At 43.6% G+C, this 27,108-nt stretch overlaps 1 protein-coding gene across 3 annotated transcripts in view; it reads left to right on the top strand.

The window, feature by feature from the left end:
- Window positions 1-27,108, top strand: part of GIGYF2 (GRB10 interacting GYF protein 2) — a 1,376,329-nt gene that overhangs the window by 153,264 nt on the left and 1,195,957 nt on the right. For all 3 annotated transcript variants that reach the window (XM_069213782.1, XM_069213784.1, XM_069213783.1), the window contains exons 6-7: window positions 1,626-1,734; window positions 3,312-3,352. In XM_069213782.1, coding sequence (XP_069069883.1) covers window positions 1,626-1,734; window positions 3,312-3,352 — 150 coding nt within the window. The remainder of the gene's footprint in view (window positions 1-1,625; window positions 1,735-3,311; window positions 3,353-27,108) is intronic.

The raw sequence follows: 27,108 nt of genomic DNA, 5'->3' as shown, positions 1-27,108 counted from the left end.
AGACTCTTCATACTTCAGTGAATTACGAAAATTCTCAGTTCCCTACCAGAAAGGTTAATTTCTTTTTATTTGGAATCTAGCCTTCTTTTCAAAAGGGTTACTGGAATCATCTGGACGGTGAGGCGCTTCTTGTCTAACAGAATGGTGTCCTCTTAGTAATTTCTTACCCTTCTGCAAATGCTACGGTCCTACATCTGTGTAGTACCCAATGAAAAGCTCCTCATGCATGCCCTGCAGTTGCATTTAATGGATTACTGGGAACACAATTGAGACAAGCAGTCTTCTAGTAATGTGATGAACATGATGAACATATTCCTTCCTGTAGGTTATCCTGGGTCCTACTCTGACCTTAATTTAGTTCTCACTAGGCTGATGCACAAGCCTTTCACGCTGAAGACAGCATGATATTTTAGATTAGTTCCCTGGAAACTGCATTTGCTAATGGGAATAATTTCGACCAGGTGGATAAGTGAGTTTCATGCCATTTGTGCTTCAGAGCTATTTGATTTTGTCCACAACGAATTGATGGTCCTGCTACACTCTACATATAGCCCAGCCAAACCATTTGGGGTCAAGGTGCACAGAGGAAAGGCTTAGGAGGTGCTTGTGGCATTATTCAGCCTAGTATCACACATGCCGTTGGCTAGGTGAATCATCCACATGCATTCTACTGTCACTTTGCCCTTGAGGCTCCTTACAGCAGTGAGGCTTATTTTGGCCTAGAGGTTCTCTGCAACCTTTTCATGTGGACCTGAGCTGCCCAGTGTCCTTTCTTCCTCCCCTTTCTGAACTGCTGTGCAGTCTACTCACGGTTTGAGAATGGGAACATATCGGGATGTAAGAGGAGAGTCAAGTTACTTTTATGGTATCTCCCTTACCCTTACTCTGTACATTGTATCCCATTATCCACACCCATTTGCCAAACTTCTCGAATTGGCCAGAAAACCTATATCAATTAGTTTATTTTTTAATTTAAGATAACTAGCCAAAATAAGCATACACACCGTGATGGGAATGTGCTGGGTATGATGTGCTCATGGTTACATGCAGAAGGTCCACAAGTCCATATTGATAAACATATACGGGTTAAGAGTAACCGAGGCACCAGTAAGGTAATTTGTCTTGCTTTTTGAGGTATGAGCTTACAGGGCAGTTGTAGATGAGTATAGAACAGAAGGGATGATACACACTCAATGCTGGCCCTCTTAAAGAATCCCTGACACCGACAGCATGTGGAAGACTACAGGATGCAAACCATGTTTCAGAAGGAGGCTGTTCAGCAGTTAGCAATCATCCATCCACCATCTTCGATAATCAGAAGGTAATTTACTTTCTGCCCCAGAGAAACTGGTGGTCACTTTGTTGCATTAAGTCATGAGTTTGAGGCTCACATGAAGTGTGAGATGCTGCGTGTTCCTCACATTCACTCAATTAATTCATATTCATATTTTGTTCCTTTTTATTCATAATTTAATAAAAAGCCCATAGGAGAGTAGATCACGGTTTGTCATTTTCACTCTCTGAATTCATAGTCAAATGTTTGTTGCTTTTTATTCATAGTAAAAAAAAAAAAAGCTCACGAGAGAGTAGGTCACTGCTTGTCATTTTCACGCTTCTCTTTTCAGGACGAGGTCGGGGAGAGGGCAGTTTTTACCAAAGAAGTTTTGATGAAGTGGAATCCGGTTTTGGTCGAGGAACTCGTGAAATGCACAGATCACAGAGTTGGGAGGAAAGGTAATTAATTGACTAAATGGAGTACTATGTGAGAGCATATATTTTTTCCTCATCCAGAATTGCAGCTTTCTAAAGAGAGCTCACATCAGAATTTAGTGACACCCCTTATATAGAATAGAGGCCAGGGGGTCCAGTTCTAGGATCCCCTCATCACCACCCTTTAACAGTGCCTCTCAACGTCCATAACCGCTCTCTCTTAAATGCATTTCATTTGCTTTATAGCGCCACTCGTTCCAGTGTAAGGTGTCAAAGCACTTGACATCACACGAACATTACACAAAAACAATCAATCATACATGTGTAAATCAGTGTATAGAAAATGTTGGATAAAACAATTAGGACTACAAGGTGTAGAGGTCGCATCTAATCCATACTGGCAGGCAGTATAGTTTGAGTGCTTGGTCTGGAGAACGACAAATTCAGAATTTAAAACGGAACACCATAATTGGGGGTTTTCTTTAGTAATAAGAATTGATTTCTACCCAAATTAACCCGTTTTGCTGCATTAGAATAATGAAAGACTGGGGGAAAATCATAACGCTGTAATCCATACCTTGAAGTAAACGTGCAGCTCTTTGATAATAGTTAGTAGCTCTCTGTTCTGTATTAGGATTTTAACTTCTAAACTGCTAGTACCAAATGGATTTATCTGACAAAAGCAGTAACCCACTGACAGATTTACTTTATATGCACTTTGTAACCTGCATGGTACATGTTCTCTGCAGCGGGCATGTTAACACTCTGCGCTACTGTACAATGAATCAAAACCTCCACCAGACACAACTCTCCTACAAGAACATTAAACACCAGAGATAGCTTGACCTTTGTATTGTTGCCTGAAAATAGCTTGAGGCAAGAAACGAGGCAGGAGATGGTTTTTAAAACCGTAATTGATTTGCAAACACAGTGCTCCCTCCCGATGTCAGTGCCCGGTGCGGTGGCACCAGGCGCACTACCCTAGAGCTACCCCTGGGAGGCAGACTATTGTATTAACACAGAAAGGAATACGTTACATAACATCAAGATGGTAGAGGCTGCAGGAATTATGTTGCAATTGATGAATGTGGTTACGAAGAAGACACCCTCAATGACTCACTCCTGTGGGAGTTTGGCTTACAACAGAGACATTTTGCCTATGTCCTAGTATGTTAAGTTACAACTGTTGGGGTGAAATTGCCACAGAATTGGTTGGAAATGTCTGGAATGAGCGTATCGCTGCTTTTCGTTCCTTTCACACTGACTGTGATTTGGAAAGAAGCTTTGGGGCCTGCGAGATCAATCGCATGCCACAGCCTATTGTTCTGAACGTGAACTGACAGAGGCTGCTCAAGTTGTAGGCTTTTCCTAATAGAAGGAAATCTTGGTAGGTATTTTCCATAGTTGGAGGGAATGTGCCATTTTGGACTTTCCAAATGTATCTTACACTGCTCTGTCCATTGACAATGTACAAACCCTGCTAAAGGAATTGTGTACTTTTGTTTCCTTCATGGACAGAATTGATACACAACCTGTGAAAGCTCACTCTGCATCCAAGGGGCTGAATACCTGATAAATCACATTTAATCTTTTTTCCCCAGGGGAGACAGAAGATTTGAAAAACCCAGTCGAAAAGAACCAGGTAAGATGCATTATGAATGCCTTTTCATATGTGCTCTTGCTAGGTGGTGGCAGTTTCTCTGTATGCAATACACTTAGGTGTTTGCGGGTGCTGGTCACCAAGGCTGTGTACTGCTGCTTTCAACCCGTCATTTAAAAATTATGTCCTTTCTTTTTTCAGTGTGATGGATGAACATGTTGTTCTCTGTCCTGAGTGTGTCTGCTACTCCAATGACTATGACATTCTTCATTGCTATGTACTCTTGCATTGTAATATATGAGATATGAGCAAGTAACATCATTGTATTCTTATCTGCATGTTTACTAAGGATTTAATGCTGCTGCACTGTTCTGAGAACTCCCTCAGGCATACTGTTAGGGAATGCATTAGTAAGATCTCTTGAGCTCCGACTTGTGCACACTTGTCCGTTGCTCATGTTTATTTAGAGGGTGAGTATTAAATGTATGCTTTATTAATGAAATAGCCCTTGTATACTGTATGTGTGTTACGTACTGAGTATCCTTTATAATGTGAGCATGTGATGTAATCTTGGTATATATTGTACTTCATCGAGATGATTCTGCTAGGCCAAGACTATTCTGAGAATTTTTCACTGATATAAAACCTTCACCAAGGCTTTTGTGATTTGTTTGTTACTAGTGAGGTTGCCTTTGTATTCTTTTTGTGTTAGTGGTTTGCCTGTTGCATACTATGAATGTGGATACTAGCCAGTTTTGTGAGATTTAGGTTTTAAGGCTGTGAGCTACTGCAAACTTCATAGTATGCATTTTTAAGTTTGTTTGTTACAGTGTGTTCTATTGAACCGGTGTCTGATGTAACTGAGTAAGTGTCTGTGTATGCTGTCATTGATGGCCATAATGAGGGCCTAGCATATACTGTTGGGTGAGCTGGTTCTGAAGTTCTGTACAAGTTGGGCATTTGTTGTAGGGTTTAGGGTGTGCATTGCTGGCAATTCTTTTTAGATGTGAATATGTGTTTTAGTGAGCCGAATACTCAGCAGGCATGTTCTTCTGAGATGTTGCTTGTGTACTGTGAGTGTGCACGAGTGAGAAGTCTTATATTATGAGGTTATGTACTAGTTAAACATGTCTTGTGTGCTGCAAGGATATATACTATTAAAACTATTTCCGTAAGCTGTGAGGGCCTGAAGCAATGACACCTTTTCACGTCCTGTCAGGTTGTGAACTAGCGAGATGATTTGTATACAGAGTATTTACTGGCATGGTATATATTTTTTTTAAACAATTCATATTCTTTCAAGGACATCTCGGGCGAGAGTTGTGAAATATATAAGGATGCAGCCCATATCTTTGCTGCATGAGGAATATTAATGGATCTTGTTGAGCTATAACTGGAAAGACAGCCTTTAATGAAAAAAATACCCATCAACGTGTTCCTGTAGGTGTATATACAAGCTCTTGAGACTACATAATACATGATTTTGATACAGAATCTTGAGAGCATATATATAATAATACCTACTGGTGATAGCGAGTAGGTAGTTGTAGTTAAGACCACTTTTCTTTTTTCCACAGATAGAGCGTTTTTTGTTTTGCCAATAACTTTGGCACCGTTTGACAAATCTTCAGGAAATTTTCAAAACTAATACAACACTCACTTTAGCTAGTGTCTTAAAAGTTTCGGGGTGATGCGTCAAGCTGGGGCTGAGAAACAAAATGGAGGAAAGGGTGTCCTTTTTCCCATTCTGTCTCTGTGGGGATTTTCGGTTCTTTAGACACGGCTACAGCCTGAACAGGGGGTCCCAAATAAAATCAAAACCTCTGCGTGAGCCCTCCCCTTTATCAACCAGACGCTTCATGGCGAGGCTTCTCCATAGCGTGGTGAACCACAGGGCTATAGGGGGTGGGTCTGCTCTTTTCCAGAAGGACGCTAGTGTTGTCTTTGCCGCTCCTAGAGCTAACCAAAGAATGGCGCGGTCCCCATATGATTGGTGCTGCAGTTTCTGGGCCTGAAGACCAAAGAGAACATGTTCTGGCACGGTCGGTACAGGGTAGCCCATTATCTCTTTAAGATGTGAGAGGATTTCGTTCCAATAGGGGCGAATAGTTGGGCAGTCCCACCAAATGTGTCTAAAGTCCCCCAGCATGCCACAGCCCCGCCAACATCTATTGGACACCTGTGTGTATAGTTTCTTAGCTTCTAGGGATAGAGGTACCAGTTATAGAGCAGTTTGTACTGGGCTTCCCTGGCTGCCATTGAGCGGTTGTACTTGGATATGTCCTGATATAGATGTCGCCAATGGTCCTCCCCCACTGTGACACCCAGAACCTGTTCCCAAAAGGGGATGTGTCGAGGGGTCGGTGCTTTCTGTGCAGCGGCTAGTATAGCGTTGAAATACTGCCCCTCACCACTCCGCCCCTTTGCACAAATCTCTTCATTGGAAGAAGATCCCTTGTGGCTGCCTCCCTCATATGCGGCTGTGAGACCCAATGCATCAACTGAGTGTAATGGTAGTGTTCGGACTGAGGAAGCTGAAAATCTCTGCAACAGTTATTGAACGTATGGAGTTGGTCCCAATGATATAAATCTGCAATGCGCAAGCAGCCCCCTTCCCTCTATCTATCAAAGGGCCCTGGAGTTTCCCCTGGTGGGAATGCCTTGTTAAAATGGATAGGGGTATGTGGCAAGGGGAAGGATGTAAGCTCGTAGGTTCTAGTTACCTTGTCCCACACTTTAAGGGTAGTGGCAGTGGGTGTGCTAATGTATGCATTTTGTGGCAGTGCCCCCTTGGGCTTCCATGGGACATCCCACAAGGTCTTGCCCGTCACCGCCCTATCCATATGCAGCTACACCTTGTCTGACTCTCGGAGGGACCACTCAGCTAATACCCGCAGCTGTGCAACTGTATAGTACTGAAGGAGGTCAGGAAGTGCCAATCCTCCCTCTTCCCTGGGGCGCACCAGAACTTTATTTGATACTCTAGCTCTTGTTCCTTGCCAGATGAACCTCGTGAACATCGTCCGGGTCTCAGCAAAGAAATCTGGCGGTATCTCAATAGGGAGGCCTTGAAAGAGATAGAGAAATCTGGGGAGCACTGTCATCTTGATACTATTGATGCGCCCCAGCCAAGACAACCACAGCGGAGACCACCTCCTAAAGTCTTCTCGTAGTGACTTAATCAAGGGGGGATAATTACCTCTGAACAGATCAGACACCTGGGGAACAATTCAAATGCCCAAATAAGTGATTTCTTTCTTAGCCCACGCAAATGGGGTCAATGAGGCTACCTGGGTCATTGCCCCTGCGGGCATCGACAGGTTGAGAAGATATGATTTTGCTGAGTTTACCTCAAAACCTGCCACCTGTTCAAAGAGTGTCAATTCCTTCTCAATTACCAAAAGGGCTGTGCGGGGTTCAGTGATGAATAATAAGATGTTCGATGGCATCTGTCGCTGTAGATACGCATGTTCTGCAATAGCTCGCCATCTGGTGTTGGGCCGGAGTGTTACAAGTTGTTTTTCTTCGAAGAAGTCTTTCGAGTCACGGGACCGAGTGACTCCTCCTTTTGTCTCCATTGCGCATGGGCGTCGACTCCATCTTCGATTGTTTTTTTTCCGCCATCGGGTTCGGACGTGTTCCTGTCGCTCCGAGTTTTGGAACGGAAAAAATAGTTAATTTCGGAAGATTTTCGTCGGTATTGTTGCGTTCGGGATCGGCGTACTTAGATTCAACACCGCATCGAAGATCGAAGAGCTCCGGTGCCCTTCGGGGTAGTTTTTCGATCCTCCGTCGGGGCCTGGTCGGCCCGACCGCGTGCTGAGGAACGCCGATGGAACGGACCCCGTTCCGTTTCTGCCCCAAATGCCACAATAAATACCCCTACACAGACCAACACTTGGTCTGCAACCTGTGCCTGTCACCTGAGCACAGCGAAGACACCTGCGAGGCCTGTCGTGCGTTCCGGTCCCGAAAAACACTCCGAGACCGTCGAGCCAGAAGACTTCAAATGGCGTCCGCACCGACAGCCCGACGGGAGTTCGAGGAACAGGAGGAGGAAGGTACCTTCTCGATCCAAGACTCAGACTCCGAAGGATTCGACGATACACAAACCGTGAGTAAGACGTCGAAAAACACACAGAGAAACATTTACAAGGCCCAGGGGACGCCACTGCCACCAGGCCATGGCTCGACCCATAAATTCGGTGACCGACCGTCGGCACCGAAAAAGGCCAAAACAGTGCCGAGATCGTCCGACTCCGGTCGAGACACCGGCACGCAGCCTTCTCGGGACCGAGAAAGTGCTGGAGACAAGCCTCGACACCGAGATACCGGTGTGGACACGGCTCGACGCCGAGACAGCGGCACCGAAACAGATCGACGCCGAGAGGTTTCGGCCCCGAAAAGGAAAAAAGTCACCTCGGAGCCGAAAAAACACGCAGACAAAGTTTCGACGCCGAAACAAACTGCAAGCGACCCAGCTTCAGGCTCTTATACAGAAGAGCACTCGCTAACCTCCCAAATGCAAAAGCATAGGTTTGAGGAAGAGCTACAAGCAACTGATGTGGACCATACGCAAAAGCGTATCTTCATTCAGCAGGGGACAGGAAAAATAAGCACCCTTCCCCCCATTAGGAGAAAGAGAAGGTTGGAGTTCCAGACGGAACAAGCACCACAACCAAAAGTGGTTAAAAGAATTACACCACCACCCTCTCCTCCGCCCGTGATTAACGTTTCACCAGCACAAACTCCATCTCACTCCCCAGCTCACACCACCATGAGCCAGGGTGACCAAGATCAGGACGCATGGGACCTATACGACGCCCCAGTGTCAGATAACAGCCCGGAGGCCTACCCTACAAAGCCATCTCCACCAGAAGACAGCACCGCGTACTCTCAGGTGGTGGCTAGAGCAGCACAATTTCATAACGTAAGCCTCCACTCAGAACAGGTCGAGGATGATTTCTTGTTCAACACACTCTCCTCCACCCACAGCTCCTACCAAAGCCTGCCTATGCTCCCTGGTATGCTCCGGCACGCAAAAGACATATTTAAGGAGCCGGTCAAAAGTAGGGCAATCACACCACGGGTGGAAAAGAAGTATAAGCCGCCTCCTACGGACCCGGTTTTCATCACTACACAGCTGCCACCAGACTCTGTTGTTGTAGGAGCAGCTAGGAAAAGGGCCAACTCTCACACATCTGGAGATGCACCACCCCCAGATAAAGAAAGCCGCAAGTTCGATGCAGCTGGTAAAAGAGTCGCAGCACAAGCTGCAAACCAGTGGCGCATCGCGAACTCCCAGGCACTACTTGCGCGCTATGACAGAGCCCACTGGGACGAGATGCAACATCTCATTGAACATCTGCCCAAGGACTTCCAAAATAGGGCGAAACAAGTGGTTGAGGAGGGACAGACCATCTCCAACAACCAGATACGTTCCTCCATGGACGCTGCAGATACAGCTGCACGGACAATTAATACATCTGTAACTATCAGACGGCATGCATGGCTCCGAACGTCTGGATTTAAACCAGAGATTCAACAAGCAGTTCTCAATATGCCTTTTAATGAAAAAGAACTGTTCGGTCCAGAAGTGGACACAGCGATTGAGAAACTCAAAAAAGATACGGACACTGCCAAAGCCATGGGCGCACTCTACTCCCCGCAGAGCAGAGGGAATTACAGCACATTCCGTAAAACGCCCTTTCGAGGGGGGTTTCGGGGTCAAAGCACACAAGCCAGCACCTCACAAGCAACACCGTCCACTTACCAGGGACAGTATAGAGGAGGTTTTCGGGGACAATATAGAGGAGGGCAATTCCCTAGAAATAGAGGGAGATTTCAAAGCCCCAAAACCCCTACTACTAAACAATGACTCACATGTCACTCACCCCCTCCACACAACACCAGTGGGGGGAAGAATAGGTCATTATTACAAAGCATGGGAGGAAATCACTACAGACACTTGGGTTCTAGCAATTATCCAACATGGTTATTGCATAGAATTTCTACAATTCCCTCCAAACATACCACCAAAAGCACAAAATTTAACAACACACCATTCCAATCTCCTGGAGATAGAAGTGCAGGCACTATTGCAAAAGAATGCAATCGAATTAGTGCCAAACACACAAATAAACACAGGAGTTTACTCACTGTACTTTCTGATACCAAAGAAGGACAAAACGCTGAGACCAATCCTAGACCTCAGAGTAGTGAACACTTTCATCAAATCAGACCACTTCCACATGGTCACACTACAAGAAGTATTGCCATTGCTAAAACTACACGACTACATGGCAACTTTAGACCTCAAGGATGCTTATTTCCATATACCAATACACCCATCTCACAGGAAATACCTAAGGTTCGTATTCAAAGGAATACATTACCAATTCAAGGTACTGCCTTTCGGATTAACAACCGCACCAAGAGTCTTTACCAAATGTCTAGCGGTAGTCGCTGCACACATAAGAAGGCAGCAAATACATGTGTTCCCATATTTGGACGACTGGCTAATCAAGGCCCATTCGTTCATACAGTGCTCAAATCACACAAATCAGATCATACAAACCCTCTTCAAGCTCGGGTTCACCGTCAATTTCACAAAATCCAAAATTCTGCCACGCAAGGTACAACAATACCTGGGAGCCATAATAGACACATCAAAGGGAGTAGCCACTCCAAGTCCACAAAGAATTCAAAATTTCAACACCATCATACAACGCATGTATCCAACACAAGAGATACAGGCAAAGATGGTATTACAACTCCTAGGCATGATGTCATCATGCATAGCCATTGTCCCAAACGCAAGACTGCACATGAGGCCCTTACAACAATGCCTAGCATCACAGTGGTCTCAAGCACAGGGTCACCTTCTAGATCTGGTGTTAATAGACCGCCAAACTTACCTCTCGCTTCTATGGTGGAACAACATAAATTTAAACAAGGGGCGGCCTTTCCAAGACCCAGTGCCACAATACGTAATAACAACAGATGCTTCCATGACAGGGTGGGGAGCACACCTCAATCAACACAGCATACAAGGACAATGGAACGTACATCAAACAAAACTGCATATCAATCACCTAGAACTGCTAGCAGTTTTTCAAGCACTAAAAGCTTTCCAACCAATAATAGTTCACAAATACATTCTCGTCAAAACAGACAACATGACAACAATGTATTATCTAAACAAGCAGGGAGGGACGCACTCCACGCAGTTAAGCCTGCTAGCACAAAAAATTTGGCATTGGGCAATTCACAACCAAATTCGCCTAATTGCACAGTTTATACCAGGGATACAAAATCAACTCGCAGACAATCTCTCTCGAGATCACCAACAGGTCCACGAATGGGAAATTCACCCCCAAATTCTGAACACTTATTTCAAACTCTGGGGAACACCTCAGATAGACTTGTTTGCGACAAGGGAGAACGCAAAATGCCAAAACTTCGCATCCAGGTACCCACACAAACAATCCCAAGGCAATGCCCTATGGATGAACTGGTCAGGGATATTTGCTTACGCTTTTCCTCCTCTCCCTCTCCTTCCTTACCTGGTAAACAAACTCAGTCAAAGCAAACTCAAACTCATATTGATAGCACCAACTTGGGCAAGGCAACCCTGGTACACAACGCTGCTAGACCTATCAGTGGTACCCTGCATCAAATTGCCCAACAGGCCAGATCTGTTGACACAGCACAACCAAAAGATCAGACACCCAGATCCAGCATCGCTAATTCTAGCAATCTGGCTCCTGAAATCCTAGAATTCGGGCACTTACAACTTACCCAAGAATGTATGGAAGTCATAAAACAAGCAAGAAGGCCATCCACCAGGCACTGCTATGCAAGTAAATGGAAGAGGTTTGTTTGCTACTGCCATATTAATCAAATACAACCATTACACACAACTCCAGAACATGTAGTGGGTTACTTGCTTCACTTACAAAAATCTAACCTGGCTTTCTCTTCCATTAAAATACACCTTGCAGCAATATCTGCATACCTGCAAACTACCTATTCAACTTCCCTATATAAAATACCAGTCATTAAAGCATTCATGGAGGGCCTTAGGAGAATTATACCACCAAGAACACCACCTGTTCCTTCATGGAACCTAAATTTTGTCCTAACTAGACTTATGGGTCCACCTTTTGAACCCCTGCGAAATACAGTTCCTAACCTGGAAGGTTGCATTTCTCATCGCCATTACTTCCCTGAGAAGAGTAAGCGAGATTCAGGCGTTTACTATACAGGAACCTTTTATACAACTACACAAAAATAAAGTCGTCCTAAGGACCAATCCTAAATTTTTGCCAAAGGTTATTTCACCGTTCCATCTAAATCAAACAGTGGAACTTCCAGTGTTCTTTCCACAGCCAGATACCGTAGCTGAAAGGGCACTACATACATTAGATGTCAAAAGAGCATTAATGTATTACATTGACAGAACAAAAAACATCAGAAAGACTAAACAACTCTTTATTGCATTTCAAAAACCTCACGCAGGAAACCCAATTTCAAAACAAGGTATAGCCAGATGGATAGTTAAATGCATCCAAATCTGCTACCTTAAAGCTAAACGACAGCTGCCCATTACACCAAGGGCACACTCAACCAGAAAGAAAGGTGCTACCATGGCCTTTCTAGGAAACATCCCAATGCAAGAAATATGTAAGGCAGCCACATGGTCTACGCCTCACACATTCACCAAGCACTACTGTGTAGACGTGTTATCCGCACAACAAGCCACAGTAGGTCAAGCTGTATTAAGGACATTATTTCAGACTACTTCCACTCCTACAGGCTGATCCACCGCTTTTGGGGAAATAACTGCTTACTAGTCTATTGCAGAACATGCGTATCTACAGCGACAGATGCCATCGAACTGAAAATGTCACTTACCCAGTGTACATCTGTTCGTGGCATCAGTCGCAGTAGATTCGCATGTGCCCACCCGCCTCCCCGGGAGCCTGTAGCAGTTTGGAAGTTACCTTCAATTATTTATATATGTATCATCTCAACCTTAAATAGGTGCATACTTAGTCACTCCATTGCATGGGCACTATTACTACAATTCAACTCCTACCTCACCCTCTGCGGGGAAAAACAATCGAAGATGGAGTCGACGCCCATGCGCAATGGAGACAAAAGGAGGAGTCACTCGGTCCCGTGACTCGAAAGACTTCTTCGAAGAAAAACAACTTGTAACACTCCGGCCCAACACCAGATGGCGAGCTATTGCAGAACATGCGAATCTACTGCGACTGATGCCACGAACAGATGTACACTGGGTAAGTGACATTTTCAATCGTCAGCAAATAATGAGATTTTATGGTGATCGGAGCCAAATTTAATGCCTGGGAACGCAGGGCAAGCCCTCAACCGCACTGCCAAGGGCTCAACACTCAGTGCAAAAAGCAGCGGGGGAAGAGGGCATCCCTGCCTCGTACCACGTGATAGATCAAAGAATTCCGAAGTCACCCCATTTACCGAGATGCAGGATCTGGGGCATGAGTAATTGCTCATTACCATTGTTATAAATTGTTCCCCGAATCCAAAACGTCTCATGGTTGCCACCAAAAAAGTCAACTCTATCAAATGCCTTCTCAGCGTCTAGCGCTAATAAAAGTGCCGGGACCTTTTTCTTATGAACCTTTTTCATCAAATGGATGACACGCCACAAATTGTCATGTGTTTGGCGCCCCTTGATAAAGCCCGATTGGTCTGCATGTATCAGCTCTGGCATCACATCCTCCATCCTCTGCGCCAGGATTTCAGAGTATAATTTGGTGTCAAGATTCAACAGGGCAATGGGTCGGTATGAGGCGCACAATTGAGGGTCCTTTCCCACCTTGGGTATTAGAGTGATCAGAGCCTCCCTCATAGATGGGGATACCGCTTCCTCGCCTCGTATAAAATTGAACAGTGCAGCGAGCTGTCCCGCCAGTTCTGCACCAAAGGTTTTATAGAAATAGGCTATAAAGCCGTCAGGGCCCGGGGCCTTATGCAGGGAAAGGGCGTCTATAGCCGCCTGTACTTCCTCCACTGTAAATGGTGCCGCTAGCATTTCATTCGTCTCCTGAGAGACCTGTGGCAGGTGGGTATTTTGCAGGTAGGTTTCTTGATCGTGGGCGGGTGGATGAACTGAGTGATAGAGACACTCATAAAACCATCTAAATGCCATCGCTTTCCCCTCTTACGTGAGGTGTTCGAGGGTTAAACTTTTAACTGTGATGGCCAGAAATTGATAAGGAAATAAAATCCTTGGTCTGCATTATAAAATAGTCATTGATAGTCACACTAGAATTTGTTTCACTCATACCTTATACTCCAGAACACTTATTTTCCATGTGTAAGAAAATATGCATAAATGGAAACACACACCTGCATTTTTAAACTCAAAATAATGCTTTGAAACCTATTTAAGTCTGGGTGTACTAAATATCTAGTCTTTCTCCTTTTTAAAATCTTACAATGAGGAGAAATGATACTTACAAAAGGCTGCAGCATTACTTTTACCTTGCAGTCTCTGTCATTGAAAACCTTGTAAGAAATAAGGGAAAATTAAGCCAGATAGACAGCTGCTTGTAAGAGCTCCTGAAACAGGTCACTGTGTGTTAAGGGGCGACTTTTTCTACTGCACAGTCTGTTGTGTTGGGCAATTTATCCCCTGCACTGCAACATGCAGAAGAACAATGCAGCAATTGCATGTGCCAAACTCTGTACAGGGAAGAGGGGTTCACCCTACCATAAAGAGAGGGAAAAAAAGCAGCTGAGGGACACCAACCTTCCTGTCACCCCCGCCCTAAAAACAAAAAAGTGTGGACCTCTCTTCCAAAGAGAAAACATGTTAGCAGCAAGGAAAAAGTTCTCTAGTAATGGGGGAGGTTGAGAATAGTAGTAAAAGTGACTGAGATTTCACTGTGATACAAACACGCTTTTAGAGTGCATTGGTGTATGTTCTGCTTCTTTGTACAGACAATATGTTCCTTGCTCCATCATGCCTTGTACTGATAGTTTCTCCAGAGTCCATGTTTTTTTCCTAGCCCATGAGAGAGAGAAGAATTCTGTTTGTCACCAAACACAGACTTCTGTTTCCTGCTCCTGTTTTACTTCATTGGGTGTTGGAAATGGCCCTTTTTACAGGGTTATCTTCAGACTTTTTGCCTTCTTCCTCCTAATTTTTTCAGTTCTGTTTTCGCTGGTTTATTGTCTCTGCACACTTTACCACTGCTAATCAGTGCTAAAGTACAAGTGCTCCCTATAGCAATTGTACTGTTGATTGGTTTATCCATGATTGACATATTTGATTTACTGGTAAGTCCCTAGTAAAGTGCACTAGAGGTGCCCAGGGCCTGTAAGTCAAATGCTACTAGTGGGCCTGCAACACTGGTTGTTCCACCCACATTAGTAGCCCTGCAACCATGGCTCAGACCTGCCATTGCAGTGTCTGTGTGTGCTGTTTTAAACTCCCAATTCGACTTGGCAAGTGTATCCAATTTCCAGGCCTAAACTTTCCCTTTTACTAAATACCAGGCACCCCTAAGGTAGGCCCTAGGTAGCCCCATGGGCAGGGTGCAGTTTGTTTAAGGTAGGCCATATACTACTGTGTTTTATGTCCTAGCAGTGAAATAATGCCAAATTCGGTTTTCACTGTGCAAGGTCCATCTCTCTCATAGGTTAACATGGGGGGCTGCCTTTAAAATCCTTAAAGCGCAGATTCCCCTTGAGAGGAGATACAAATTTGGAGTTTAGGGTCTTTGACCTCAAAATGTAAAAATACATGTTTATTGAAGTTGTTTTTTAAATTGTCCGTTTGAAAATGCCACTTTTAGAAAGTAGGCCTTTTCTTGCTTAAACCATTCTGTGACTCTGCCTGTTTGTGGATTCCCCGTCTGAGTCAGTCTGACATTTGGGCTGTTCACTCCTCTTTTGTAGACAGTGGGCGGGAGTGTAGCCTGCATATCCTGATAAGCCATCTGAGCTAAAGAGGAGGGAGAAGCGCTTGTTCACACCTGAAAGGATTGTGCCTGTCCTCACACAATGCAGTCTCCAACCCCCTGGTGTGTGTCTGGGGCCTGGCCTGGACAAGGAAGGATCTTGCAATTACTTGACAATTTGCTTTGAAGTTTGCCAACTTCAAAGGCAGACCGGGGTATAAGAAGACCACCCAAAACCCTAGACTGTTAGAATCTTTCTGGAATCAAGAGGAACCTCTGCCAAGGAGAAGAGCTGGAGGAGGAGTACTGTCCCTTTGCTGTATTGCTTTGCTGGACTAGCCTGCAATTGCTGCTTCATCCTTAAGAGTGCAAAGGGTGAACTTTGCTGTGTGCCCTGCTTGAGAAAGTTCTCCAAGGGCTTGGAGTAGAGCTTTCCTCCTGTCGGAAGTCTTAGGGACACCAAAGACTTCAGTTTCCTCGACCTGCAGCACTGGGAACTGGGTGTTGTGTGCTGTTCAGGAGGAGAAACCACCACAACGCCGCCGCTGCCCTGCACCGTGACCTGCTGATGCCTCACAGTTGCATTGCCCCGCTTCGCACTGCGACCCTGGTCCCACCGACGCAGTCATCAGACGACTTCACTGAGCCTCTGGTTGCACCACGACCTGTGGGCTCCGGCATCACCTGCTCACACTGCTCCCCTCGACGATGACGCTCCTGCTGACACTGGCACCGATGCCTACACCGTAGCCTGTGGACACCGTCCGAGGAGCATGAAGCACCGTCCCATCCTGCACCGCAGCCCTGGTCCACCAACGCCAGCACCATCGACTCCAGTGTCATCACCAGGCATCCCTGCCTGCACCGTGGTCACTCGTGAAGGTCACGAAGCACTTTCTCGCACCACTGGCTTGGGCCTACCAAGGACAGTGCTTCCGCAACGACTACGCTGCCTGCACGGTGACCTGTGGACAACGCACGTTGCACCGCCCCACTTCACACTGTAGCCCTGTTCTCACCGACAACGTCACCAAGCTGCTGCCTGCACCATGACCTGTGCACACCGCACGTCGCATCGTCCTGCTTTGCACCGCAGCCCCAACGCCATACACACCAGAGCTCCTGACTTCATCAGCCTAGAGTTCGATCTGCAACACATGTAACTTTAAGGGCCCGACGATCCTGCACTGACTCTGGCCCGACAGCGTGACATCAGCACTGCTGCTCTCTGGAGCTCACAGCCATGATCACGACACCCTACAAATCCAAGGTACTGTTTGCAGGTCTTCCCGACACCGTATCTGGCCCATGACGCCGCGGCCATCATACACCCTTCCTGGAATCCTTCCTTTTGGTCGCCATCTTCATATTCTTTTTTTCCACCATTGGGTTTGGAGGCATCAGGAAGCTCGCCAAACTTGAAGGAAGAGGATTTGAAGAAGTAAGAGATTTTCGTCGAAGGCTAGCAGAGAGAACACTGAGAGCTCGAAGAAAGTCATATCGCCAAGACGTAGGTGGATTTTCTTTCTTTTCACTGGAAAAAGAGAGAATGCTCGAATATGGGGCTCCCAGTTCAACCTGAGATGGAGAGCATTACATTTCATTTCTATCCAGTGTCACCACAAGTTTGCACACAGGGACTCCCACCAGGTTTGTATCCTGAGAGGCCTGCGCTGAATTCAAGGCAAAGATGCTGAAGACCAGAGCCAACCAGAGGCTTGCATACTACGCTTTGCAGGGCCAGAAGGGCACCACACTCTGAGAATTGGGACTTATCCAGTGAGGAGGAAGATCATGCCCGAATAAGCAGAAGGTGAAGCCTCCGTCGAAAAAAGACATTGCCATTGAAAAGAAACACAGAAGACCAAAGGATAAAGAAAAACACGGACAGGCAGCACCAAAAAGATGATGATGGTTGAGTAAAAAAAAAAAAAAAAAAAGAAGTGCTCCAGGAATGGAGGGAGATAACATCAGACAAGTGGGTACTCAATATAATAAAACACTGATAACTTAAGAGTTGGAGAAACATCCACCACCGCGTTACCCAAAACAAAAAACACACACAAAAGAAGAGAGAGGTTATCTACAAAAGAAAATCACGGAACCTACTCAACATACTTTATGGTTCCAAAACCAGACAAGACACTGCAACCTATTCTAGACCTACATTTTCTAAACAAATTTGTAAAGAAGTAGAAATTAGTTGATATGGGGTTATCCCTGAAATCCAACAGTGGGGTTTCATGGCAATCATAGATCTAAATGATTCATATCTTCCCATTTCAATGAACCCAAACACAAACAATTCCTGCGCTTCGGGATAAGCAAAAACACTACCAGTTCAAATTGTACTACCTTTTGACATAGTCAACGCCAAGGACATTCACAAAATGCCTAGCGGCAGTAGCAGCACACTTGACAAGAAAAAGGAATTCATGTCTACCCATACTTAGCCGACTGGATGGTAAGAGCGAATTCAGAACAGAAGTGTGTGGAGTACATAACACAGTAATGACAACATTACACATACTAGAATTCACCATAGATGTGGAGAAGTCTTCACCAAAACCAGAGCAAAAGAAACTTCTCTTAGGAGCAAAAATAGACATGATTCAAGGGAAAGATTTCCCTTGCGACAAGAGCGTAGAAGTGTTTACACAAGAAACTCTCAGTTATCAGAAGGATCAGTCTCTGAAAGTGAAGAAGTTATTAAAAAAGTAGGCATCATGCATACCATTAATTCTAATTGTGAGCCTTCACATGAGACCCATTTAAGAATGGTTCCACAGTGAATGGTCACAAGCAACATGGAGCTGGGCGTATCTAGTGGTATTTACGGGGAAGGATACAAGAGGAGATATGCTGGTGGAACAAGACAAATATAACAGCAGGAAGGCCATTTATGACCACAGTTAGTTCCAACAGTGACCATTACTGCAGATGTTTCACATATTGGATGGGGAGCACACATGGGAGAAAGATCAAGGTGAGAGGAATATGTATTCCCAAGGAAGCAGTTCAACATATAAATCTGCTGGAGTTAAAAACAGCGTTCCTAACCTTAAATACAATTACAGACCGACAACATAACAACAGCGTTTTATCTAAACAAACATAGGGGAACAATGTTGTTTCCCTATCAAGAATGGCGCAACAAATATGGAAATGGGCCATTCAGATGCAGATAACGCTATTGGTGATACATCTGCCAGGAGTTGACAGCTTGCTAACAGATAAACTGAGCATGCAAGCATCCATTTCAAACTGGGGAAGCTAAAACGGACAGTATTGGAGATATTGTTTCAAAAGTAAGGAAAACCGAATATAGGCTTTTTTGCAACACTATAAAATTCAAAATGCCAGTACATCTATGCCCTCAGTCCAAAGGGAATGCACTGCTGATAAGCTGGTCAAAGAAATGTGCCTCTGCATTCCCTCCTAATGCCACTGATCACAATGACACTCATATTGATATCCCCCAATGGGCAATCCAGACTTAGTATTCAGACCTCATGGAGAATAGAGCAAGTAAGGATAAACCTACCACTGACACAACCTACTCTCCATGCAAAAGGGTAGGGTTCTACATCCAGAATCAAACATATTAATTATAACTGCATGGCTCCTGAAAGCATAAAATCTGGTCATTTAGGGCTCCTGGAAAAATTCAATGGCTGTACACAGAGAAGGAAGAAAAGCAACAACAAGGAAATGTAACACTGCCAAATGGAAAAGATTCACATATTGGTGCAACAAATACAACTTATTTAAAAACAGAATGGAAGAATCTTCAGTAATTAGATATTTAACACATCTGATGGAAAAAGAGATAATTTATGCTTTTCTGAAAGTACACCTTGCAGCAATAGTAGCCTACACAAGGGGCTACATAGGAAGAAGTTTGTTCACAGGCCCAGTGATGACACAATTTTTAGAAGGGGCAAAAAGGATAGCACCACCCAGGAGTGCTCCTACACTGACAAGGAATCTCAATGTGGTGCTCACGTAACTAACCATTTAGGAACCATTTGAACCAATATACAAAATAAACTTGAAATAAATAACATTAAAGACAGCTGTTCTAACTGCAATTACGTCACTACCTGGAGTAAGTGAACTACTCCTTGGTTCTACACCTCACACATCCTACAATATCACAAAGAAACACAACCACCTCGACCATACAGTCCTATTGTATCATCCTCTCACATTCTGAATGACCAATAATAATCAAGGGTTACAAAATTATTATTCTCTTTAATACAATAAGTCAGTCACTGTAGAACACTATTAGAATCCCCAAAAAATCTCGAACCAAAAAATCCCCAGCAAGCAAATTAGTCCCACCCTTGGATGCAGCCACCCAAATTATGAAACCTTAAACATTCAGGGGACATAAAAACAAGGACTCCCCACAATTGTCTATAATGAAATCGCTAATCCGCAAATCTCATCAACATGCTCAAGGACCATTCCTTATGTCTCCTAGTTTAATTATAGCACGTCTCTGCGGATTCAGTATCACAAATGCACCAATGTGATTCGGTGTTATTCACAGTTTTCTCACCACCTTCTTCAGGAAAGTAATAGTGTCTCCCAGTGACATTAAAACCATCAAGGCCTATAGTTACTGATAATTGCCTCAGTATAGGTTTCCAATCAAGGTTTGTGCGGGGGAGAGAGTACTATTTTTTCTCCTAAAAAGATTACCAACTCCTGTTTGTGAAGATCGATATCTCAATCAGATATTTCTCTTTGTTTGAATATCTCTTGAAATTTGCCAATACAATAAACTATATTTCAGTATCCGTCGAATGAGGTTCCTCGGTCTTTTCTGAAAGGAAACTGCAGATCGCTCTCTTTTATCTCTCCATATAACTTTGTTTAATGAGGTACTTCTCTCCCGGTATCCACAATTTATTGCTTTTTCAATGAGGTACACCCAGGCGTGAGATGATGATACAATAGGAATGTAAGATTGAGGTGGTTGTGTTTCTTTGGGATTTTGTAGGATGTGTGAGGTGTAGAACAAAGGGGAAGTTTGATATATTTTGTAGATTGTACGATGCTTCGTCCCTTTGTTGTGAGGGGCCTTCTTTCTGGTTGTTCACAAAATTTCACGTAAACCAGACTATACAAATACCAAGCTTGTTCCAAAATCCAACAACTCAAGCAGAAAGGGCTCTCCACACACTGAATGCTAGCAAAACAATAATGTATTACATAGCAAAAACAAAGAGTATCAGAAAAGGGAAGCAACTTTTTGTTTCCTTTGCGAAAAACAATCCAGCTATGAAGGGTACCATTGCAAGATGGATAACACAGACTATCAAAATGTGTCACAAGAAGGCTCGCATCCAGCTAGAAGGAAATCCAAGGTCACAAGGAAGAAGGGAGTAACAATTGATATTTAGCAAACGCGATTAAATGATATTTGCATAGCAGCCACATGGTCATCAATATATATATTAACAAAACATTATTGCATTAATGCACAGAAATATAGAGGAGCACATGTGGGACAATAAGTTCTAAAACATCTGTAACCCATCCACCACAGTGAAGAAACCCACTACAAAATCAATGCATAACATGTGAATCCAGGAAAGATCCAGGGCAGTCCGATTCCACAGTGTTTATGTGTACATCAGAAAGCTCCTGGCCGTCCACGCACGTAGCACTGGAAATCCCTCTGGTGCAGGAAAAGCATCCCCAGCAACCAAAGTTGAAAATATCCCCTCGCTGTAATGACAGTCACCGAGCCATGCCGGCTGATGTCATTACATCGAAAATTAAAGTAAAATTAGTTGATCGGCTCATTTGATTTTCATTTTCTTCTGGGCTCAGGGGCATACATCAGCCCAGTGAACAACTATTTCAATGGGTGAGGTACCATTGGAAAGGGGAGAATCTCCCTTTTAAGAAGGTGTCTTTCCCAAGTGTATCCCTGCTTGGGGATCGCCTCAGGAGGGGATCACCAAGCAGGTATCCACCACAAGACACCAGGGAAAGGAGAGTGCCCCTTGGGCAAGGGTTTTTGCAGAAATCCCAGTAGACAACTGGGATTTTTTTTTTATTATTATAAAGGAGGGGTGGGGGTTGCCCCCACGCATACAAATGAGGACCAATGTCTTTCTGCCTCCTCTTACTCTGGGTCTAACCCCCTAACCCGGTCCCCGGGGAGAGCAAAAGCCCACTAGGCAATGGGGAAAAAAAAAACAATTCTGCAATTGCCAGCCTCCACATCCCTCTTACCCACAGTGCCCTGCAAACCTCCAACTTTGCCTGAAATTCCGAATTTTCCATACATTTCTGTGATGGAAACTTCTGGAATCTGCAGGAATCCTCAAAATTCCTACCGCCCAGCATTGCCCCATCCGTACTGATTAAAACCCCAGTTGCATGTGTCCCCAAACAGTCAGCCTAAAAAGGTATGAAAACAATCTACCCTTTTGGACCCGCTTTGGTTCCACCTCAATCTCTACATGTTTTAGACCCTTCCCTGTCACAGGCACTTGGCCCACCTAAACAAGTGAGGTATCATTTTTTTGGGGAGACCAAGGGTAATGCTGGGTGGTAGGAAATTTCTACTGACACGGTGTTTACACTCAGATGTTTTTTTTTTTTTTTTTTAGCTGAAATTGAGGTTTGCTGGGGTTTCTGGATAAGAAAACTTTGGGGGGATACATGCAAGCCACACCTCTGTGGACTCCCCCAGGGGTCTAGTTTTCAGAAATGTCTGGGTGTGGTAGGTTTCCCTATATAGCTGCCCAGCCTTTGGGCCAAAAAACACAGGTGGCCCTCCTTGCAAAAACAGTTTGTTTTGTAATAGTTAATTTTGATGTGTCCACGATATGTTTTGGGCCCTAACCTGTCTCGGGCACTTGAGCCACTCACACAAGTGAGGTAGCATTTTTATCAGGAGCCCTGGGGGAATGCTGGGTGGTAGGACATTTGTGGCTCCCCTCAGATTCCAGAAATGTGAAGAAATCGTGTTTTTAACACACATTTTGAGGTTTGCAAGGGATTCTGAGTAACAGAACCTGGTGAGAGCCACACACGTCACCCCATCCTGGATCCTTTAGGTCAATATTTCCCAACCTTTTGACTTCTATGGACCCCTCCCCCCACCCCTTATATCATTACTGGAACCCAGAAATCCTACTAAACATTATTGGAATCCGTGGAGTCATTACTAGAAGCCTAGGACCCAGACCTAAACATTATTGATGATTTCAACTACAAAACAGTACACAAAAAACACAAACATGCATTCCATCAATCACATACACAAATGATAACTCATCATCATCAAACTTTATTCGACCTACATTAGGCCATAAAAGCACATAAAATACATAAAGCGATAAGATGAAAAACCATCAGCAATTAAAACAGTTACACTCATAGTAGATCATTAATCCAGCCCTCCATAGTTCCTTCAAAGTGCATGATTTACCTAACAGCAAGATAACCTCATCAAGGGGCAACCCCAACCCCAATAAACAGTTAAATAGAATAAAATCTTTAAATGTGTATATTTTTGTCTTATGGTAATTGCAGAGATTATTCAACTAAGAAAAGATTTAAAAGGTCCACCGACGTCAAACTTTGCAAATATATTAGACCTTCGTTGTGAGTTATAAAGTGCCTATTCAGTAATAAAGGATGTAAAAAAAACAATGTCTAGGAAAGGTGTACAGTGTGCAAAAAAAGCATGAAATGTGAGGTAGAATGCTTAGTATGTCCATCACTTGGGCAGGGTGGCAAAGAGGCATGCCAGAAATCACGTGTTGGGAGAGCCACTAGATGATGTGCTAGGTTTAACCTCAGCCTGGTAAGATAAAATCTATGATGGGAATATTTTATCCATAACAAATAGGGCTCCACACTTGCAGATTAGGTTATTTGTATATACCTTATAACAGTAGGTTTATCTAACATACCTTCAAGTCTGATTTCCTCTCTAGCAGCTCAAAAAAGCAGCTTCAATTCAGCTTTAAAATTAGCAACGGTGCTTCCTGGGTTATTAAAAGCAGGTCCATAACCTAAACTGTAAAAGGTAGTTTTTATGTAGGGCAGATGAGGAATTGACTCCATATTATCCTGAGAAACAATCGGACAGTGCTTTCATTCAGAAACTGGTTTGTGCGAGTTCCCGTATTTTTAGCCATAAAAATAACAGTGCCAGTTTCATATAATCTTCAGTGTAACCTACCCCTAGCTCCCTATGGATAATAAAACTTGCTGTAGTTCTAGCGATTGCAGCAAGTTTATATAAAAAAACTGTTTTCTACAGTCTGCAATCTCTTAGGTTGGACATACCTCCAGACAAGCGCACAATAGGTGCCAACTCCTTGACATTTACTATTCTAAATTTGAAGCAATCTTGCACTGGGTTTTGCCATAAGCATCTTGCAAATCTAAACACAGCATTCCCACCCCCTCCCCAATTTTCTACTGTCTCCCCCCCCCCCCCCCCCCTTCACCCCAACCCACCATGAAATGTTTTTGATTTTAAATTCTTTGGCCCATAGGACAATATGTATGATTTTTGTTGGTTACCCTTTAACTTTAAATTTTGCATAAAATCATCAAAACCATTCAAAAGTCTTTGGTGACCGTTTGCTCTACGTGCCAACAAAACCACATCGTCTGCGTACAGAGAAACAAGGACTGGCTGATTTCCAGTTTTAGGGACAACTTCTGTGCACTTATTCTGTGCTACGTCTATGGAGTTTATATAAAATAAAAAAGGAAAAGGGTCTAAGATACAACCCTGTCTGACACCCCTAACCACTGTGAACGGGCCCGTACAGTCCATTGAATAATGCACTCTAGTCGCAGATTCCTGGTGAAGTTGGATTATAAGGTTTAATAATAAAGGAAGTTCAATTCCAGCATATTTCATCATGTTCCACAAGATCTCCCTTTCGACCATATTAAAGGCACAGGAAAGATCCATAAAGGCTATGTGCAGGAAGCCTTTTTTGGCCTTCACATATTTTCCAATAATAAGTTGAAGATTGAAGCCTGTTCTAAGGTTCCTAAAGCATGGCGAAAACCATTCTGCATTGGGTCAAAAAAGGTGGTCCACGATTCAAGCTTTTCGAATATGTCTCAACCCAAAATTTTCACTGTTGTCAATTACCTTTTTAAAAAAAAATATGGACTAGAATAGACTCCCCAGAAGAAGTAACCAGGCCCGCAAGCACTGCCGCTTGCAATACATTTGTGATCAGAGGGTCCCAGAACTCCACATCGCATTTATACAAGTCAACTGGAACCCCATCTGGTCTTACCACTGGTGGCACACATAATAATAGCCTCTGTTACTCAAGTCAGATCTAGGAAATCAGTGACCTAGCTTCTAACTGGGGGATACCCACTATCATGATCATCACTTGGCTCTTTATTTTCTGGGTTAAATGTCACTGAATAATGGCCAACCCACTCCTGTTCAGTAATATGGCAAGAAATCCCACTCAGTGGGCTATCTGCAAATAGTGGATGGTTTACTACATTGCACAATAGTCTACACTCCTTTAATCTTGCGGCCTGATGCAACCTAACCTCCCTTTTCCTCAGATTTAAGGCTTCTTTATATTTAAGCCTTGCAAGCCTAATATGATCAACATTTGGCGGGATTGTATTTGTGACTAATTTAAGTTCTTTGAGTGCTACTGTGCATTTCTGGAAAACCAGTGGTAGCCCATATTCTCTCTTTTTTAAACTAAGCCACCAGCTATCACACTACAGAGCCACTCAAAATTGCCCAAGATACTTTAAGGATTGTCCAGGTCAGACAAACAGCCTAAGATCTCATTAGGACTATTGATAATCCGATTTTCAAAAAATTAACTTCGGTCTAAGGAATCCCATTGGAAGCATACCCCCTTGTTTAGAGAATAAGTAACTAGAGCCATTAGTTTTGTTACTGGTCATTCCCTTTTGCAATTAAGAAAAGTACTGTGACAAGATACTGGTCACTGAAGGGCAACTCAAAATCCTCATAACTAAAGGCATATGGAATTAGATCCCTTGATATTAAAACATAATCAATTGTAGAACCCTTGCATGCTCCAAAGAAAGAAGGTGGACCCTGAATATCATCACCCTTTCCCTGGATATCTGATGAAAATATTAAATCACAGGATAAGATAAGTTGATTTGAAGCTTCATCATAGGGTGAATGTAAAAGTGTCCTGTGTCATGATCTTTGAAATCATTAAAGCCACAGTTGTGATCATCATCACAGGGACATTTTGGAATATTAAAATCACCAGCCCAGATTATTGTACTTAAATTATCTCCTTCATAAACATAATGCATGATCATCTCTCCCATCTCTTCAATAATACAGGTGGGTTGAACTGAGAAGATATTCAAATAAAAATGAATCAGAATAATTTTAAACCGCTCAAACAAAGAATTAAAATCTGATAATGGGGCCTGACACTAGTATCTCGATTTCTATATTCTTTATAGAATTGGACACAAAGGTTGCTAAACCACCCTTTCCTCTGCCAGCTGTAGGTGGAGTCATGCTTGTACAGTAGGACTTAAAACCAGGGACATCTATATTTTCAAAAGCCTATGTTTCCTGGAGGAAGATCATGTCATAATTATTTATAAAAGCCAGCAAATCCTCATTTTGCAATTTATTTGTAATTCCTGCAATATACCAAGATAAAAGAGATATACTCCGGCTAACCCCATTCGGAGACAACTTTTTTGGGGTAGTCATTTCGCCGTCTAAAAGAGCAGGGTTATACCCAGATGTAAGCTCATCATTATCTAATAATCCTAATAAGCCAGCAGACTCTCCCTGTTGGCGAAAGTCAATTTGCTCAAGATCAGATAGGGCAGGAAAATGATTTTCTAAGGGTACCAAGAAGTTTGGAGATTAACTATTCAGTGTAACATTTGAGCTCTTCACCCAATTTTCCCATGTTGTAGCTGGACGTAAGTGCCTTTAAAAATAACCAAGAGGCAAGATCATCGAAACTTGAGTTCATCCTGCCATCCCGTGCTTGGGTTAAAATGACTCAGGTTGTCTCAGCATTTCGAAAATTCACAATTGCTGTCTCCTGTATCGAGTTTTACTAAGGGCCCAATCCTGCCCACTCTTTTCACAAAAAGAAACTCACTAACAAGATCCCAATTACAATTTGTGCTGTGGGTTAACCAAAAGAGACCCTTATTTCTTAAGGATATTGTCGTTTCCAGCAGACCCAGGAGCAGCTGGGGTACATTTGCCAATATGATAACATATGGACATGATACCGGGCGAGGTCAACAAAATAGGTAAGGTGCATGAGGCATTAAGGGTTTTCTACGTTTGTGAGAGCTTTCCCAGTATAGAAGCTGGAGGCATAGTCCCCTGATATGATAAATTAATATTATTCACATTCTTCATCTGGTTTGTGAGCAAAACTATATAGCCAGGCCCCTATTTTTTCACCCTCGTTATTTACATTTATATGTGAATCTAACTGTTGGCTTGGAATCTGAGAAGTCATGTCTGCAGGATACCTCAGCGCCATAGCTGCCACAGATGCCAAAGGCTGAGAGAGGATTTTGGCAGCTGAGTTTGCCCATATCGCAGCCTGTTCCCTTTTTGAATTATTTCTGTCTATATTGCTTACTTGACTTAAATGAATTAATTTGCTATCCGGGTCTGCAGTGGGCTCAAAAAGAGGGCATAGATTAGTGTCCAAAAGTTCACTTGAATATGTTTTGATAGAATCCCATTTAAATTAGTGTGCATTGAAAGGCTCTGTTCGGCAAGTTCAATATAATTTGCAGCCAAATCAACGTCACTTCCCAAAAAGTTGTCAATTG

This window comes from Pleurodeles waltl, chromosome 11 (genome assembly GCF_031143425.1).
Source record: "Pleurodeles waltl isolate 20211129_DDA chromosome 11, aPleWal1.hap1.20221129, whole genome shotgun sequence".
NCBI lineage: Eukaryota > Metazoa > Chordata > Amphibia > Caudata > Salamandridae > Pleurodeles > Pleurodeles waltl.
The sequence above is the reverse complement of the archived record's forward strand: the minus strand, read 5'-3'. Positions and strand labels throughout refer to the sequence as shown.